We start from the raw sequence: 15,568 nt of genomic DNA on the forward strand, positions 1-15,568 counted from the left end.
AACAAACTTTTATATCATCTCAAGTCTTTAAATTTTTATAACACGCATTTATCACAATTTCAGTTCAGTTGATAGTCATTGTGTTTGTTGACTTTGAGGACTGTTCTTTAGAGCTTCAACTTGCCCAGCATTTTTTGTAGTTTTGATAGAATATGGTCTACCACTTCTAGGAGAAGTTTAGGATATTTCTAGAATCTCAAATCTTTTGTTTGGTAAACTGTTGGTCTTGATGTATACACTGATGAATATACTGAGTCAAATATTGGCTCACTATAGCCCCAGAAGCTTATGCACCATTAAACCTCCATAACACACACACACACACACACACACACACACACACACACACACACACACACACACACACACACACGCGCGGAGTCAAATTGTTATGATCTATGATCATTCTCTATAGATGAGAGTCATACTAGCTAGTTTGTAGAAAAGTTACACTATTAGAATTTCTTCTTCTTTATCTAATTGCTGTATATTTTTTTAAAAAAATTAAAAGTTCCTGCAATAACAATAGAAAATAAAATAATTAGGACTCCACACATGAAGAATTTAACAATATTCAATTTGAAATGTAAAGTAACGTATGGCTCAATCTGTAGATCAAGAAATACTCAAATTATAATAATAACTTAAAATATGCCCTTGTAATTTTAAATCAAAATTGAACAGAATAAGTGTATATGAAATTTGTGAGTAAATTTTTATTATTATACAGTGGCTTTTTGATAACTTGAATGTTGTAAATCAAACACTTGACAAGTCCTGTCAAAATCTCTCTAAGAATAATGATTTGAAATCTCCTTTAACCTAAACTGCCTGCATTTAATGCTGTTTTCAGTAACTTGACATTTCTCTGATTCAGTGTTATAAGATAAGGTCAACACAGAATGTTTCTGTGCAGGCTAAATCCAAGCATAAATAGGAGCATGTCTTCAACACATTCATTAACAAGAGCCACAAGATGTTCACAAAACAAATTCAGAGGACATTTATGCACCACTCTCACTAACTTGCTTAATCACTTTAACAAAATCACATGAACTTTTTTCACAGAGTCTATCTTGAAATGTACTTGAAAGCTGCAGTAATTCTGCATTGTTTAGAATCAGCTGTTTCAGCAGTTTCTAAATGTTGCATAAAGATAAAAATTACAGTACAGTACATGAAGAAGGTCACATGATTTTGTCATGTGAGTTGCTGCAATGACTGCTACTGACATGTTTTTTAGTTAGTGTATTTTGATTTTATTTTTTTTGTTTTTGGAGCTTAGATGTACATATGCTTTAGTCCAAGTTTCAGCACTGTACAGGATAGTGCCAAAAAGAAAACCAAAGACTGTTAACTGCAGCCAAAATTATAATCATTCAGCCTGTAGAAAATAGTGACAAGGTCTGTAATTGCTGCTGAATTTCGCTAATACAGTGAAACTTCTCCTAACGGACACCTCTCGTTAACGGACATCTCTCTACAACGGACATTTTCAAATTCCCCAACTCACCTCCATTGGTTTTAACGTGTTTGCAGCTTCTGTCTAGCGGACATTCTCTGTAACGGATGCGGACAGGCAATCTGCACTGTTTTGTTTAGATTAGCACTTAATTTGATCTCCCCATAACGGAGAGCGGGCGAGCTTACGGCCCTTTTTCTAGGAACTTTTCTTCCATGTACTGCCTCAGTCGTATGTTTATTTTCTATTTCCGATTCTCTGAATTTTATCAAGGTTTACGTTGCGGTTCTAAACCCTTTTTCAAGAATTTTAAGGCATGGGTAAAACTTCTGATGAATTCGGTGTGTGCAGGAGTGGGGGGGGTGGAAATATGGTCGGCCTTTCGTCTTTTCAGTTTCAGTTTTCAGTTTTGTTCAGTGTCGTGTGAAGTGCACAATGTCTTCTCGTAAACATTTAACTTTAAAAGATAAAGTCAAACTCATTAATGCATATGATCGGCAAAAAAATAGCGTTCGCAATCTCGCTGCAAAATTCAAAATCAGGAAGACCGCAGGTAAGCGACATCCTAAAGAAAAAAAATGAACTGCTCAAACAATTTTGGCAACACGGAAATGATCAGGTTCAAAATCATTCCTGTAAACTGTTGGACTTCAAATTGACAATGTTACGTATGAGTGGTTTTGTCGCGAACGTGCTAAAAAAATTCCCATTAATGGGCCTATTATTAGGGAAAAGGTTTTGGAGGTTGCAAAATCTATGGGAGTAAATGAGTTCAAAGCTTCTGTGGGATGGCTAGACAAGTTCAAAACTCGGCATAAAATTTCTTGGAAAACCGTAAGTGGTGAAAGTGGATCTGTTGATACTGGGGTTGTAACAGAGTGGACCGTCAAATTGGAAGATTTATGTCGTGATTTTGAAGCTAAGGGTATTTACAACTGTGACGAAACAGAGTTGTTTTTTAAAGCTCTTCCGGAAAAAACAATGAGTCTAAAAAACAAAGTGCCAGGGCGGAAAAATTTCTAAGGAACGCTTGACTGTACTATTGTGTACAAATATGCTGGGAGACTTTGAACAACCTCTTGTTATAGGAAAACCACAAAATCCTCGTTTCAAGGGCATAAAGTTGAATCTTTTGAATGTTGACTGGAAGTCTAATAAAAAAGTGTGGATGACATGAGATATCATGAGCGAATGGATAAGTCACTTTAACCAAAACATGATTCGTCAAAACAGAAAAATTATTCTTTTCATGGATAATGCTGCATCTCACCTGTACATCGAATTGTTCAACATTCAAATCGTTTTTCTGCCACCAAACACATCTGCAGAGTGTCAGCCCTTGGATCAAGGGATAATAAAAAATTTTAAACTTCACTACAGAAAACGTGTTTTAAGACATCTCATTGCAAACATGAACGATGTAACATGTGCGAGTGACCTTGCAAAGAAAATCAGCATCCTAGTTGGGATTCAGTGGATTTCCTCTTCAGTAAACGCAATTAGAAAACAAACTGTCGTGAACTGTTTTGTAAAGTCTGGCTTCTCAAACGCAAAAATTGAAATTGTGAACAGCAATGTGGAGCACGAAGAAGAACAAGAACTTCAACATCTATTGATAATGTACGATACTTCCACTACAAGTGACCCTGGCTACAAAGATATAGACTCGAACCTCACTACAGAAGATGGTGCTCTAGATATCAACGACATTATCATCGATATTTTTCAAGAAGTTCCTCATGAGGATGAAGAAATGGAAGGAGGTCATTCCGTCGAAGAGCATATTAACGGCGAACGATCGATGAAAATAGAAGAAGTGCTTGTACAAATCAATCTTTAAAAATGTTTTTCGCCGCTGAAGAAGATACTGAAGGACTTTCGATGGTTTCTTCACTCCAAACAAATGTTGAAAACAAAATTATATGTATATTATTTACAAAAATATTGTTCAAAATCTGTATATATTTTAATTTAATTTTACATTAAACATTTAATGATTTTTTTTTTTTTTCTCCCTCAGACTTCTTGTTAGCGGACACTTCTCTCTAACAGACACATTTTCGTTCCCCATGGCTGTCCGTTAAAGGGAAGTTTCACTGTATACTCTTAACTTATCTATCAAATAAAAAGCAATCAGAACTTACATAATCCCTTAGCAGTTAAAAAAGATGATATAGGTTATCCAGGGACTATGTGTATCAAAGTGGTTTTCTTGGCACTAAGAAAAGAATATTTATTTAAGAAGGACAATTATTCATGGAAAAGGATGGGAATGTTCTTAGAATTAATATGCTAAAGATCTTACTTGTAAATGATTTAAGGCAAGTAGTGAATGGCTAGTAAATTTCTAAAAATGATATGGTATTGTTTTCTAAATATTAGTCGAGAAAGTTCAAATATTAGTGAATGAATTGAACGAATTTCTATTGAATGACATCATCTGAAATTTGAAAAGGTATACTAATGATATTAAGAGTAGGAGACCGGCAGAATTACTTAACAAGTACAGGTCACTGTTGAAAAAAAGCCGTGAATTAGGGTGGAATTTGAAAGTGTCTGTAATTCTGCCCAGACACGATAGGAGGGAGTATATGATGAGAGCCTTGTCGATCAATTTGGCCCTGGAAAGATTGTGCAAGGCTCAAGGGGTAAAATTTTTTTCTGCCTGGTCTGTACTTGTTAACAGGAGAGACTGCTTCTACAGGGATGGGATACACTTAAATAGAAAGGGTGCAAGAATATTTGCTGATGCTATCGAGGCAGTGTTAGGTGGGTCGGAAAACTGCCAGCATGGGGGGAGATACAAGGACTAATAGATTAACAGTAGCCACTGGCAGAGGTGAAAATGATTCTTGCACTGCTTCTATTGGAAAACAAGATGCAGGATGTTTCAGAGATTGTTGGGGGTCATTGCAGTACAAGTAAACACATGGTTGTGTTAGGGTAGCTAAGAATAGGAACAGGTGAATGTATACTTCCGTGTACACCAATGCTAGGAGATTGGTAAATAAATTTGATGAATTTGAGGTATTGCTCAAAGCATCAAAGGTGGATATTGTTGGGATATCAGAGATGTGGTGTCACACAGATATAATGAATGCAGAACTGGAATTTGGGGAGTACAACATCTACAGAAAGGATAGACGGGATAGGAAGGGAGAAGGGGTTATGCTATTAGTTAAGAAACACATAAAATCCAAGTAAGTGAAGCCAGTTGACTTTGCTGGACAATGCAGTGTCGAGTCAGTTTGGTGTGATATAAGCATTGGGAGATCAAAATTGAGAGTAGGAGTGTGCTATAGGCCTAATGACTCTGATGAGTATAATAAGAAAATGGAAATAGAGTAGGCCAGTAAATCAGAGAGTCTTATAATGGGGGATTTTAATTACCCAGTATTGACTGGAATTTGTGGGTTGGTCACTCACACACGAGCAAGGCTTTTGTGGATTTATTGGATGCTTGTTTTCTACATCAGCCTGTTCGGGAGGCAACTAGAGGGAGTAATACTCTTGATTTGATTATAAGTAGTGATTCTTCAAGCATTAAGAATCTGCAGATAGAGGAACCACTAGGTGGCAGTGATCACAGTGTGCTGAAGTGGGATTTACTCAAGGAGGTAACTACCATCAGGGGTAAAGGGAAGGGTTATTGCTTTCGTAAAGGCGACTACGATGGTCTGAGACAGTATTTAAATTCTATACAGTGGGACCAACTGATGATGTTAGAAACAGCAAATTCAAAATGGGAAGCATTCAAAGAACTTACCTTGGAAGCTACTAGGCTTTACATACCAACTAAGAAATATTGTTCAAGGTTTAGTATTAGCATTACTAGAGGCATTTGATGCAAGAAAGCAAGCTTATGCAGCATCAGCCAAAAAAAAACCACTTCCACATCACCCGCTGTTCGTTCAAAACACCTATCCAGCGGAGCCTTAAACTTATTTAGGCTATCAACTTCCATGACAAGGGATAGTCTGTTCCACCAACAAACCACCCACTTGCTAAAGGCAAATTTCCGCACGTCTATCCTACATCTGTCTTTCCTCAATTTGAATTTATGCCCTCTCAGGTGATTATTCTGAGCGAGAGGAAGAATCCCATCAGCATTGAACATGCTCAAACCATTCAAGGCTTTATACACCTCTATCAGATCACCTCGCTGGTGCCTAGTCTCCAGACACTGTAATTTGCAAAACTAATCCTTTCTTCGTAAGAGCACCCCTATGTTCCATTCACTAATCTTGTTGCCCTTCTCTGTACTCGTTCCAGCAGCTCTACATCCTTCTTGAAATGAGGCCTCCAGACCTGTATACAGTACTCTAGGTGTGGCCTGACCATTGGCTTATACAAGGGAATAATCACCTCCTTATCCCTGCTAGAAAAATTCCTATATTTCATTGACAATACACCATGAGCTACACTTGCAGCCCGTCTGTGCACTGCTCAGAGAACTTCATATCTGTCTACACAACCACCCCCCAGGTCCCTTTCATTCTCTACCACTGTCAGCGTAGTACCACAGAGTTGATACGTTGCTCTGGGGTTGCTGTTTCCCATGTGTAGTACTTTACATTTGTCAATGTTAAACTTCATTTGCCACCTCTCAGCCCATCTGCTCAACCGTTCCAGATCCTGTTGCAGCAGCATAGTGTCAGTAGTGTCCTTGACAACCCTGCCTACCTTTGTATTGTCTGCAAACTTCGACATTAAGCTTGATATACCATCATCAATATCATTTATAAATACAGAAAACAATAATGGACCCAGCACTGAACCCTGAGGGACTCCACTAATAACATTAGTCCAATACGAGCAGTGTCCATTGATTACCACTCTGCCTTCTCCCCTCAGCCACCCCTTTATCCATAGCAGCAATTTGCCTCCAATGTCACACTGCTCCAATTTGTGCAGCAGTCTTCCATGTGCAACAGTATCAAAAGCCTTTCTAAGATCCAAGTATATAATATCAAAGTTATTCCCTGCATCCAGTTCTTTTGTGACTGCATCATAGTATCCAATCAAATTGGTCAGGCAAGACTTCCCCTTAACAAAACCATGCTGTGTCCGAGCTATAACTGAAGTCGTCTAAATGATCCTGCAGTGCTTCTTTAACTAGTGCCTCCATTAATTTTCCTGGAACAGAAGTTAAACTCACAGGTCTATAATTACTTGTGTCAGCCTTTGATCCTCCTTTCTGAATTGGGGTCACATTTGCACATCTCTAGTCTGTGGGTGCCTCCCCTGAGTCCAAGGAAGCTCTCATATTTATGGCTAAGCGTTTGCTTACTTCCTCTGCTGCCTCCTTTAATATAACTGGATAGATCCCATCCACCCCGGGTGCCTTTCTTGTGTTTATCTTCAACAATTTCTCCTCCACTTTACTCTGAGTTATTACAAGATTATCTAGCTTACTGCTAGAGTTGAATACACCTCTGGCTTTCCCCTCGCTAAATAACTCCTCATGTGTGAATGTCTATGCAAAATATTCATTTAGTTTGTTTGCTACCTGAGCAGGATCATCAACAGTTGAACCATTGATATCAAGTGGATCAATCTGATTCATCCCCTTTCTTCTAGAGTTTACATAAGAAAAGAACTCGTTGAGTTCTTTACTTATGTAATCCCTTGCCAAAGATTTCTCGTAATCTGCCTTTGCCTGCCTAACCTCCTCTGTAACTTGGTTACAGATCGACTTCTATCTATCATAGGCTTCTGTGTCACATATTAATTTATATGTATCCCATGCATTTTTCTTCTCTGCCATATGTCTCATTAGTTCATCTGACATCCATTTAGGTCTGAACCTTGAACAATATTTCTTTGTTGGTATTTAAAGCCTAGTAGCTTCCATGATAATTTCTTTGAATGCTTCCCATTTTGAGTTTGCTGTTGGTAACATCATCAGTTGGTTCCACTGTATAGAATTTAAATACTGTCTCAGACCATCGTAGTCGCCTTTACGAAAGCAATAACCCTTCCCTTTACCCCTGATGGTAGTTACCTCCTTGAGTAAATCCCACTTCAGCACACTGTGATCACTGCCACCTAGTGGTTCCTGTATCTGTAGATTCTTAATGCATGAAGAATCACTACTGATAATCAAATCAAGGGTATTGCTCCCTCTAGTTGCCTCCTGAACATGCTGATTTAGAAAACATTCATCCAATAAATCCACAAAAGCTTTGCTAGTGTGTGAGTGACCAACCCACAAATTCCAGTTAATATCTGGGAAATTAAAATCCCCCATTATAAGACTCTCTGATTTACTGGCCCACTCTATTTCCCTCTACAGTTTCTTATTATACTCATCAGAGTCATTAGGCCTATAGCACACTCCTACTCTCAATTTTGTTCTCCCAATGCTTATGTCACACCAAACTGACTCGACACTGCACTGTCCAGCGATGTCGACTGGCTTCACGTCCTTGGATTTTATGTGTTTCTTAACTAATAGCATAACCCCTCCTCCCTTCCTATCCTGTCTATCCTTTCTGTAGACGTTGTACTCTCCAAATTCCAGTTCTGCATTCCTTATATCTGTGTGACACCATGTCTCTGATATCCCAGTAATATCTGCCTTTGATGCTTTGAGCAATACCTCAAATTCATCAAATTTATTTACCAAACTCCTAGCATTGGTGTACACGCAAGTATACATGCACCTGTTCTTTTTCTTAGCTACCCTAACACAACTCATGTGTTTACTTGTACCCCAATGACTCCCAGCAGTCTCTGAAATATCCTGCATCTTATTTTCCAAGCTGCTTCTCATTCCAATAGAAGCAGTGCAAGAATCACTTTCACCTCTGCTAGTGGCTACTGTTAATCTATTTGTCCTTTTATCCTACAATCTAGCAGTTGTCCGATCCACCTAACACTGCCTCGATTTTACCGAAGTTTAAAGTACTGAATTTTAAATTCGGTACTTTAAACAATCTGTTAAGCTGTTTGTGCCACTGTTCTAATTAACATATGGGACAGAAATAAAGTATTTTTTGATATTACTATTATTGGTTGGTGTAGTATTTTGTATCCTATTCTTAGCCTGTACCCTAATTCGATTTATTGTAGCAAGAGTATAACCTCTGTTTAAGAATCTGCTTTTTAAAATTTGTATTTCTGAGCCCAAAGCAGATTCCGTCATTGAATATTTGTAGGAATTTAGAAATTGATTAAAGATAATCGATCTTTTGTAGGTGAATGGGTGATAGCTATTAATATTTAGAAGAATACCGGTGTTTGTAGGTTTTTGATTGATGTTAAATTGGATTTTAATTTAGAAAATTTAATGACTTCGTATCCGTATCCTCCCTTTCCAATATAAATTTGAGTCTAAAATGAATATTATTAAACGAATGTAAAATGTCTTGGATAGTACTACTATCAGTAATAACTAGAACATCGTCTAAATACCTCTCATAATATGTGATACGGGGTCGAAAAGGCTTCAAATGTATATGCTCAATCGATGAGAGATAGATCTTAAGTCGCTCTGGCTCAATCCCATTGGCAAGCCAAAAATTTGTTTGTACACTTTGCTTCGAAAGGTGATATAGTTGGCCTCAACTAACAGTTTAATTAAGTGAAAAATTTCCTTAATAGGAAGTTTTGAATAATTAATTGGTATTGAGTTAGTATTTAACGTAGAATATCTAATGTGTATTCAATGTTTACATTTGTATATAATGAGATAACATCTAGTGAGAATAAATTGTCATCGTTGCCAAGTCTACAGTCCTTAAGGTTATTAAATAATGTATCGTAGTTCTTAATCCCAAATTGTATCGCCTGTTTAAAGGGTTTTATAATGCTATATACATGTGTGGCCAAGGATGAAAATGCAGAGTTTCTGTAGGAAACAATAGGCCGAATAGGGAATGCAGTCTTGTGTAATTTTACCTGACCGAAAAGTGCAGGAATATTGTATGTTCTGGCCTTCGATTCCTTTAACTGATACATTACTATGGCTCATAGTTATTTTTTCGATACGTGGTTAACGTTTTATTGTATTGATTGACTAAATTGGTAAATAGTGCCGGGTCTACTACAAGATAAGTGGAGGTATCTGAAACAACTGATTCTAATTTATTAATAAAATCGACTATTACCACTGTATCTCCTTTATCTGCCCTCTGTATAATATTGTCTTTAATTTCCTGAAATTCACTTAAAGCTGACCTGTCATGTGTATTCAATTTAGGAAGTCTTGTTTCTTTTATGTTATTCACCACTCGGTTAATTTGTTGAATAAATAAATATTTTTGTGGACCATTACGAAGTCCAAATTCAATATCAATTACGCACTGTGTTTTAGGTAGTTTTCGAGATGGTAAATTATAATTTAATCCTTTGGATAAAAGTGAAATCTGGTCCTGCGATAGCATATACGAGGAAAGATTTGTAACCTGCTGATATGTCAGTTCATTGAATGCTCGGCGAGAGGGTGTTCGCGAACTAGCTTATGTATTCCGTGGTAGCATGTTGTGTGTATGCGGAGGGAGGTCATCAGCCAACTTGTATGCACTTAGTTGTAATCCCGCAACAATGTGTTACAATTCGTACGAACGTGTCTTGACCCTCCGGATAATGTTTGTAATTTTTTAACATTTCTATTTTTTATATCTGAGGCCTGTGCTTCCCGTTGCAAATCTATGCAGGTTTTCAATACAGATCATTCATTAGGATGTAGATAATTTTTTAATTTATCGCAAAGCTTCCTAACCTGGGCAAGGTATTTTTGTTTATTAGAATATCGAGATTTTAAGGCAAGTTTAACGATATTATGTTATGTGGCAAGTGCTAGTTGTTTTATGCCCAAAATTTTTTTTTAATTTTCTAAATTTAAATTTTCATTAAATTTTCTAAATTTCATGCTTACTCGGGACTCACATAAAATCCAATTTAACATCTATCAAAAACCTACAAACACCGGTATTCTTCTAAATATTAATAGCTATCACCCGTTCACCTACAAAAGATCGATTATCTTTAATCAGTTTCTAAATGCCTGCAAATATTCAATGACAGAATCTGCTTTGGGCTCAGAAATACAAATATTAACCAGCAGATTCTTAAACAGGGGTTATCCTCTTGCTACAATAAATCGAATTAGGGTACAAGCTAAGGATGGGATACAAAATACTACACCAACCAACAATAGTAATATCAAAAAATACTTTATTTCTGTCCCATATGTTAATTAGAACTGTGGCACAAACAGGTTAACAGATTCTTTAAAGATACCGAATTTAAAATTGTGGCCAGGACAATATGGAAATTACACTATACTGAACAATCGCTCAGTCTTTTCCTCATTCGCAACACAAATTAATGACCTGGTATACAACATTTCTTGAGGTGATTGTGACTCGTCTTACCAGGGTTCAACGCGTTTTCCTTTGAATATTTGTGTTAATCAACATGCGTCCCCAGTTCGTGCTTCTCGTTCAGCAGCATCAGAATTAGCCTTTCATGCCGTTAACGAAAAACATACTTTTTTATTTAACAAGACCAAAATACTTAGTGTCCAATGTAATTATACGTGACTATTAATTGCAGAAACCGTAGAAATTAAATTAGACAAAAATTCTATTAATGTTCGTCGGTCATATCTGATCTCTGATTCGTAGGTTGTTATGCGCATGTGCGAAGACTAATAATCCCTATTTAAATTTCATGGCCAACTCTATTCGGTAATTTTTGTTCCTGTGATCACTACATACGGTCGAAAAGCATTGTCAGCTTCAGGAAGGAAAATCAATTTACAATTTTTTCATTGAAATTCTTTTAATTTATTTTCCTATTTTTAATTGCATTAAATCAATTTTTAATTGTGTTAAATTGATTTTTAATTATTTTTTATTCTAATGTAAGGTTTTTGATTTTTTTGTTTTAATTTCTGGAGAGTATCATATGGAAGCGTTCTACGTACAATATTGAGGTAAACTTCTCTGATTATTTTACAAATATTGATATCAACGTAGAATGTATTGAGCATTACAGTTCTGGTTCATACTATCTAATTTATTGTTATGTTAGATAACAATGAAGATCCAAAGTCCTTTGATTTCTTGATAAATTCCAAAAGTTTAGAAAAGTATAACCAGAATTACAAATATAGTTGAACTAGCCTATTGGATTCCAAGGTTCTTGTGGTAGTGTACAACATCCAAGCAATGTGGAAGGCATCCATTCTTGAAATTTATATGACACGTTGACATTCAAACTAACAGTATCATCTAAATGTGGGTTTACCATCACATTAACAGAGCTAAAGAGCTTAGTCAGTTGAGAAGATAACAGTTCAAAGAATAGAGTAGCAAAAAATGTTCAGATAACTTGGGATAGTTTATTAGAGTAATTCTAATCTTGTACTTCATCTTAGTTTATAAATGCCCCTATAATTCAGCCCCTGGCCTCCTGGCTGTGGCGGGCACATTATTGTATCTTTACTGTACAATAAAGATTTTCTTCTAAATGTTAGTAGACTAGTTTAACAGAATGCATTTTTGTATTGATTTTTAAAACTATTTAAAAAGTTTATTTTTCTTTATGATATTTAGATGCAAAGTGACATGGTAAGTTTAGCCAGCAGTAATTGATTCAGTTTTAGAATATTTATAATGTAAAAAAAGACATTTACCTTGAATTCCTTTTTGAAATAAAGCTTCAGGCACTTTCCACATTATTCCTTTTATACTATAGCTTCTTCACTTCACTTCTGTATATTATCTTCAAAATGAGTCTGAAGATAATTAATCATCATATTTATATACCTTTGTAATATAAAATTTTTCAGAAGAAATAATATTTGGAATTTAGATACAAGTAGAATTGTTCCATTAATTTTTTTTTCTCAAGACAGAAACATAAATGTTGTTTGTCTCTTTGTTAATAAGGCTGTTTATGTTTATTATAATATCATAAATATGGTTGTTTTCCCTTGTTCTTCCAAAGTGAGCAAGAAATTCTACGTGAGGAAATAAAATCACTTGTTGCTGTAAAAGATAGACTTAAACAGAAGGTCAGTGAGTTGGAAGACGAGCTAAAGAAAATAAAAGAAGCAGAAAAAGGAAAACCAAATAAATCAGATGATGAGGTAACAATATTTGTATGCATATATATAATACAGGGTGTTCATATAAATATGGGCAAAAAATTTTTGGTCAAAAAAGCAATAAAGGTTATTAAATATGAAATTTATTATGTGCAGATATCAGTTTATAACTGATTATTCTGTGGGCTCCATAACTGTATATTTTTTCTTGGATATGCAGACTTACAGATTTATATGTTTATTTTTTGATGAATATGTATTTTCTAATTAATAAGCTTCAGTATTTTAATGGTTTAATTACAACTTTTCCATTATTTGAAATTTAAAAGTAAATTTCTGTAAATGGAAAAGTAGTTAAAAGGCTGAAGCTTGCTAATATATAATAATTAAAAAGTCTAGACTATGTATAAGTATAGTGCGAAAGCATCAATAATACATAGCCAAATCTGAATGAACAGAATATTAGCAAAGCGGCATCGTTTTAAGTTATATCTCATATTGTGAATACCTTCACAACGAGTTGCCATGTTATTGCACTACTTAGAATAAGTAACGCTTCACCTGAGGAGAAGACTAATGTTACTTATTCTCAGATGGATACCACCACCCAGACGGCACCGTTTCAGGGCTATTTTGTATTTGTGTGGGATAATAACTTGACTATCCAGTTGTCCCTATTAGACTTAGAAAAGCAAAAAGGTAGAGGAAAAGTAATAGTAGGAGTGGAAGAAGAAAAGAAACGGTGTAGAAGAATGAAAGGGACAGTAACTCCTTCAACTCACACCACTCAAAAACTCATAAACTCCATGAATAGTCAACGCTTCCCCAGTGGAGAAGGTTGTTGTTACCTATTCTTGGAAACTCCGGACATCATCAGGCTCCCCCTGGTGCCGTTTCAGGGCTATTTTGTATATGTGTGGGATAATAACTCAACTATCCACTTGTCCCTATTAGACTTAGAAAAGCAAAAAGGTAGAGGGAAAGTAATAGTAGGAGTGGAAGAGGAAAAGAAACTGTGTAGAAGAATGAAAGGGACGGTAACTCCTTCAACTCACACCACTCAAAAACTCATAAACTCCTCAAATAGGCAACGCTTCCCCAGTGGAGAAGGCTGTTGTTACCTATTCTTGGAAACTCCGGACATCATCAGGCTCCCCCTGGTGCCGTTTCAGGGCTATTTGGCCCTTCTTTGGTGGGTGGGTAGGTACCCGAGTGATGCAATGATGGCAAAACAGTTATGAAGTATAACTCCACAAAAGAGAGATGCCTGATGGTGTATGATGTATTTAGACTTTAAAGCATTTAGGGCGTAAGCCTCAAGCTATGGAAAATTCTAGACTATGTATAAGTATAGTGCGAAAGCATCAATAATACATAGCCAAATCTGAATGAACAGAATATTAGCAAAGCGGCATCATTTTAAGTTATATCTCATATTGTGAATACCTTCACAACCAGTTGCCATGATATTGCACTACTTCGAATAAGTAACGCTTCACCTGAGGAGAAGACTAATGTTACTTATTCTCAGACCGAAGAAGGGCCAAATAGCCCTGAAACGGCGCCGTCTGGGTGGTGGTATCCATCTGAGAATAAGTAACATTAGTCTTCTCCTCAGGTGAAGCGTTACTTATTCGAAGTAGTGCAATATCATGGCAACTTGTTGTGAAGGTATTCACAATATTAGATATAACTTAAAACGATGCCGCTTTGCTAATATTCTGTTCATTCAGATTTGGCTACGTATTATTGATGATGGCCGACCGGGCTAGCCGAGTGGGTAAAGTACCTGCCCGGCAACCCAAAGGTCGCGGGTTCGATTCCCGCCTCGGGCTTGGATCAAAGTACTGCAAAAACCTTGGGAGGTGCAATATGGCCACAGAAGCCGATGCGCCAACAACTACCAAATCAAAAAAAAAAAAAAAAAAAAAAATCAAAAGTATTATTGATGCTTTCGCACTATACTTATACATAGTCTAGACTTTTCCATAGCTTGAGGCTTACACCCTAAATGCTTTAAAGTAAAAATAATTAAAAAGTATAAAAGGTTTACTAATTACAAAATCTGTAGTAGAGATTTTTTAATAAGGAGATGCTATACTCACATGGTGATGGCCCATAATGCATCATTTTAATGATGTACATAGAATAATGAGAATATCCCCCCCTCCTCTATTTGCTACCAAGAGGCAGAGGCCAACTGAATAGTAGGGAGATGTTGAAAGTCATGCAGGTATTCAGATAGAAAAATATGAAAAAATTCAGATAGAAAAATATGAACAGATAGTAAGTGAGAAAACACACAATTGCATATAATAGCATTAGAATGTTTATTATCTAAAATTTTTTATACAAAGTTAAAATAAAATAAAGATAAAGCTTGCATTTTGAAAGCCACTTTGCCTTCTTCTTCTGGACTAAAATAAAAACAGAATCATCTAGAAGACTGAAATATTATGTTAATAGATGTAAAGGATTTCCAGAAATGGAAAATTAACTCTAGGGCTAAAGGGGATATCCAGTTAAGTGAGCTTTGCTGTAAAATACATCTATATAAGCTTATTTGGGCTGCCTGCCTCGTAGGTTGGTCTAGACCAGAGGTGGGGAATCTATTTTCATTTGAAAAAAAGGTTAAAGGTTCCCTAAGGCTGAATGTTAATCCTAGCCTCCCGATCAGGATGCAAATTATATATTTTATATCTTATACAGAATTAATACAAAATAAAATAAAAAAAACTTTATTTATCAATATTTGAAACTATGAGGAAGTAAAAAAACAAATTTTAAATAAAACAAATAAAATAAATAAAAATGTTGCAGTTATTTATGTTTGCCAAAATTAAAAAAAAAAAAAAAAAAATGAAGAGGCAAACAGTTTTTCTTCATGAATTTTTAGTGATTGCTCTGAACTAAGAACTTGTTGTTTGGTTCCAGCATTGTTGTCTTCATCTTATCAATCTTCCAGGTGAGTGTTTGTCTTTTGTGATTGCAGGCATATCTTGATCATAGTCATATATGAAAACTTTGATTCACAAGAGTAGGTTGTG

The 15,568-nt window shown here is 35.9% G+C and overlaps 1 protein-coding gene across 1 annotated transcript in view; it reads left to right on the plus strand.

The window, feature by feature from the left end:
- Positions 1–15,568, plus strand: part of LOC150079667 (C-Jun-amino-terminal kinase-interacting protein 4-like) — a 540,406-nt gene that overhangs the window by 249,290 nt on the left and 275,548 nt on the right. The window contains exon 14 of the mRNA XM_090383158.1: positions 12,422–12,563. Within this exon, the coding sequence (XP_090239284.1) occupies positions 12,422–12,563 (142 nt within the window). The remainder of the gene's footprint in view (positions 1–12,421; positions 12,564–15,568) is intronic.

The sequence above is a fragment of the Mastigoproctus giganteus genome, chromosome 10 (assembly GCF_048544385.1).
Source record: "Mastigoproctus giganteus isolate SK-2022 chromosome 10, ASM4854438v1, whole genome shotgun sequence".
NCBI lineage: Eukaryota > Metazoa > Arthropoda > Arachnida > Uropygi > Thelyphonidae > Mastigoproctus > Mastigoproctus giganteus.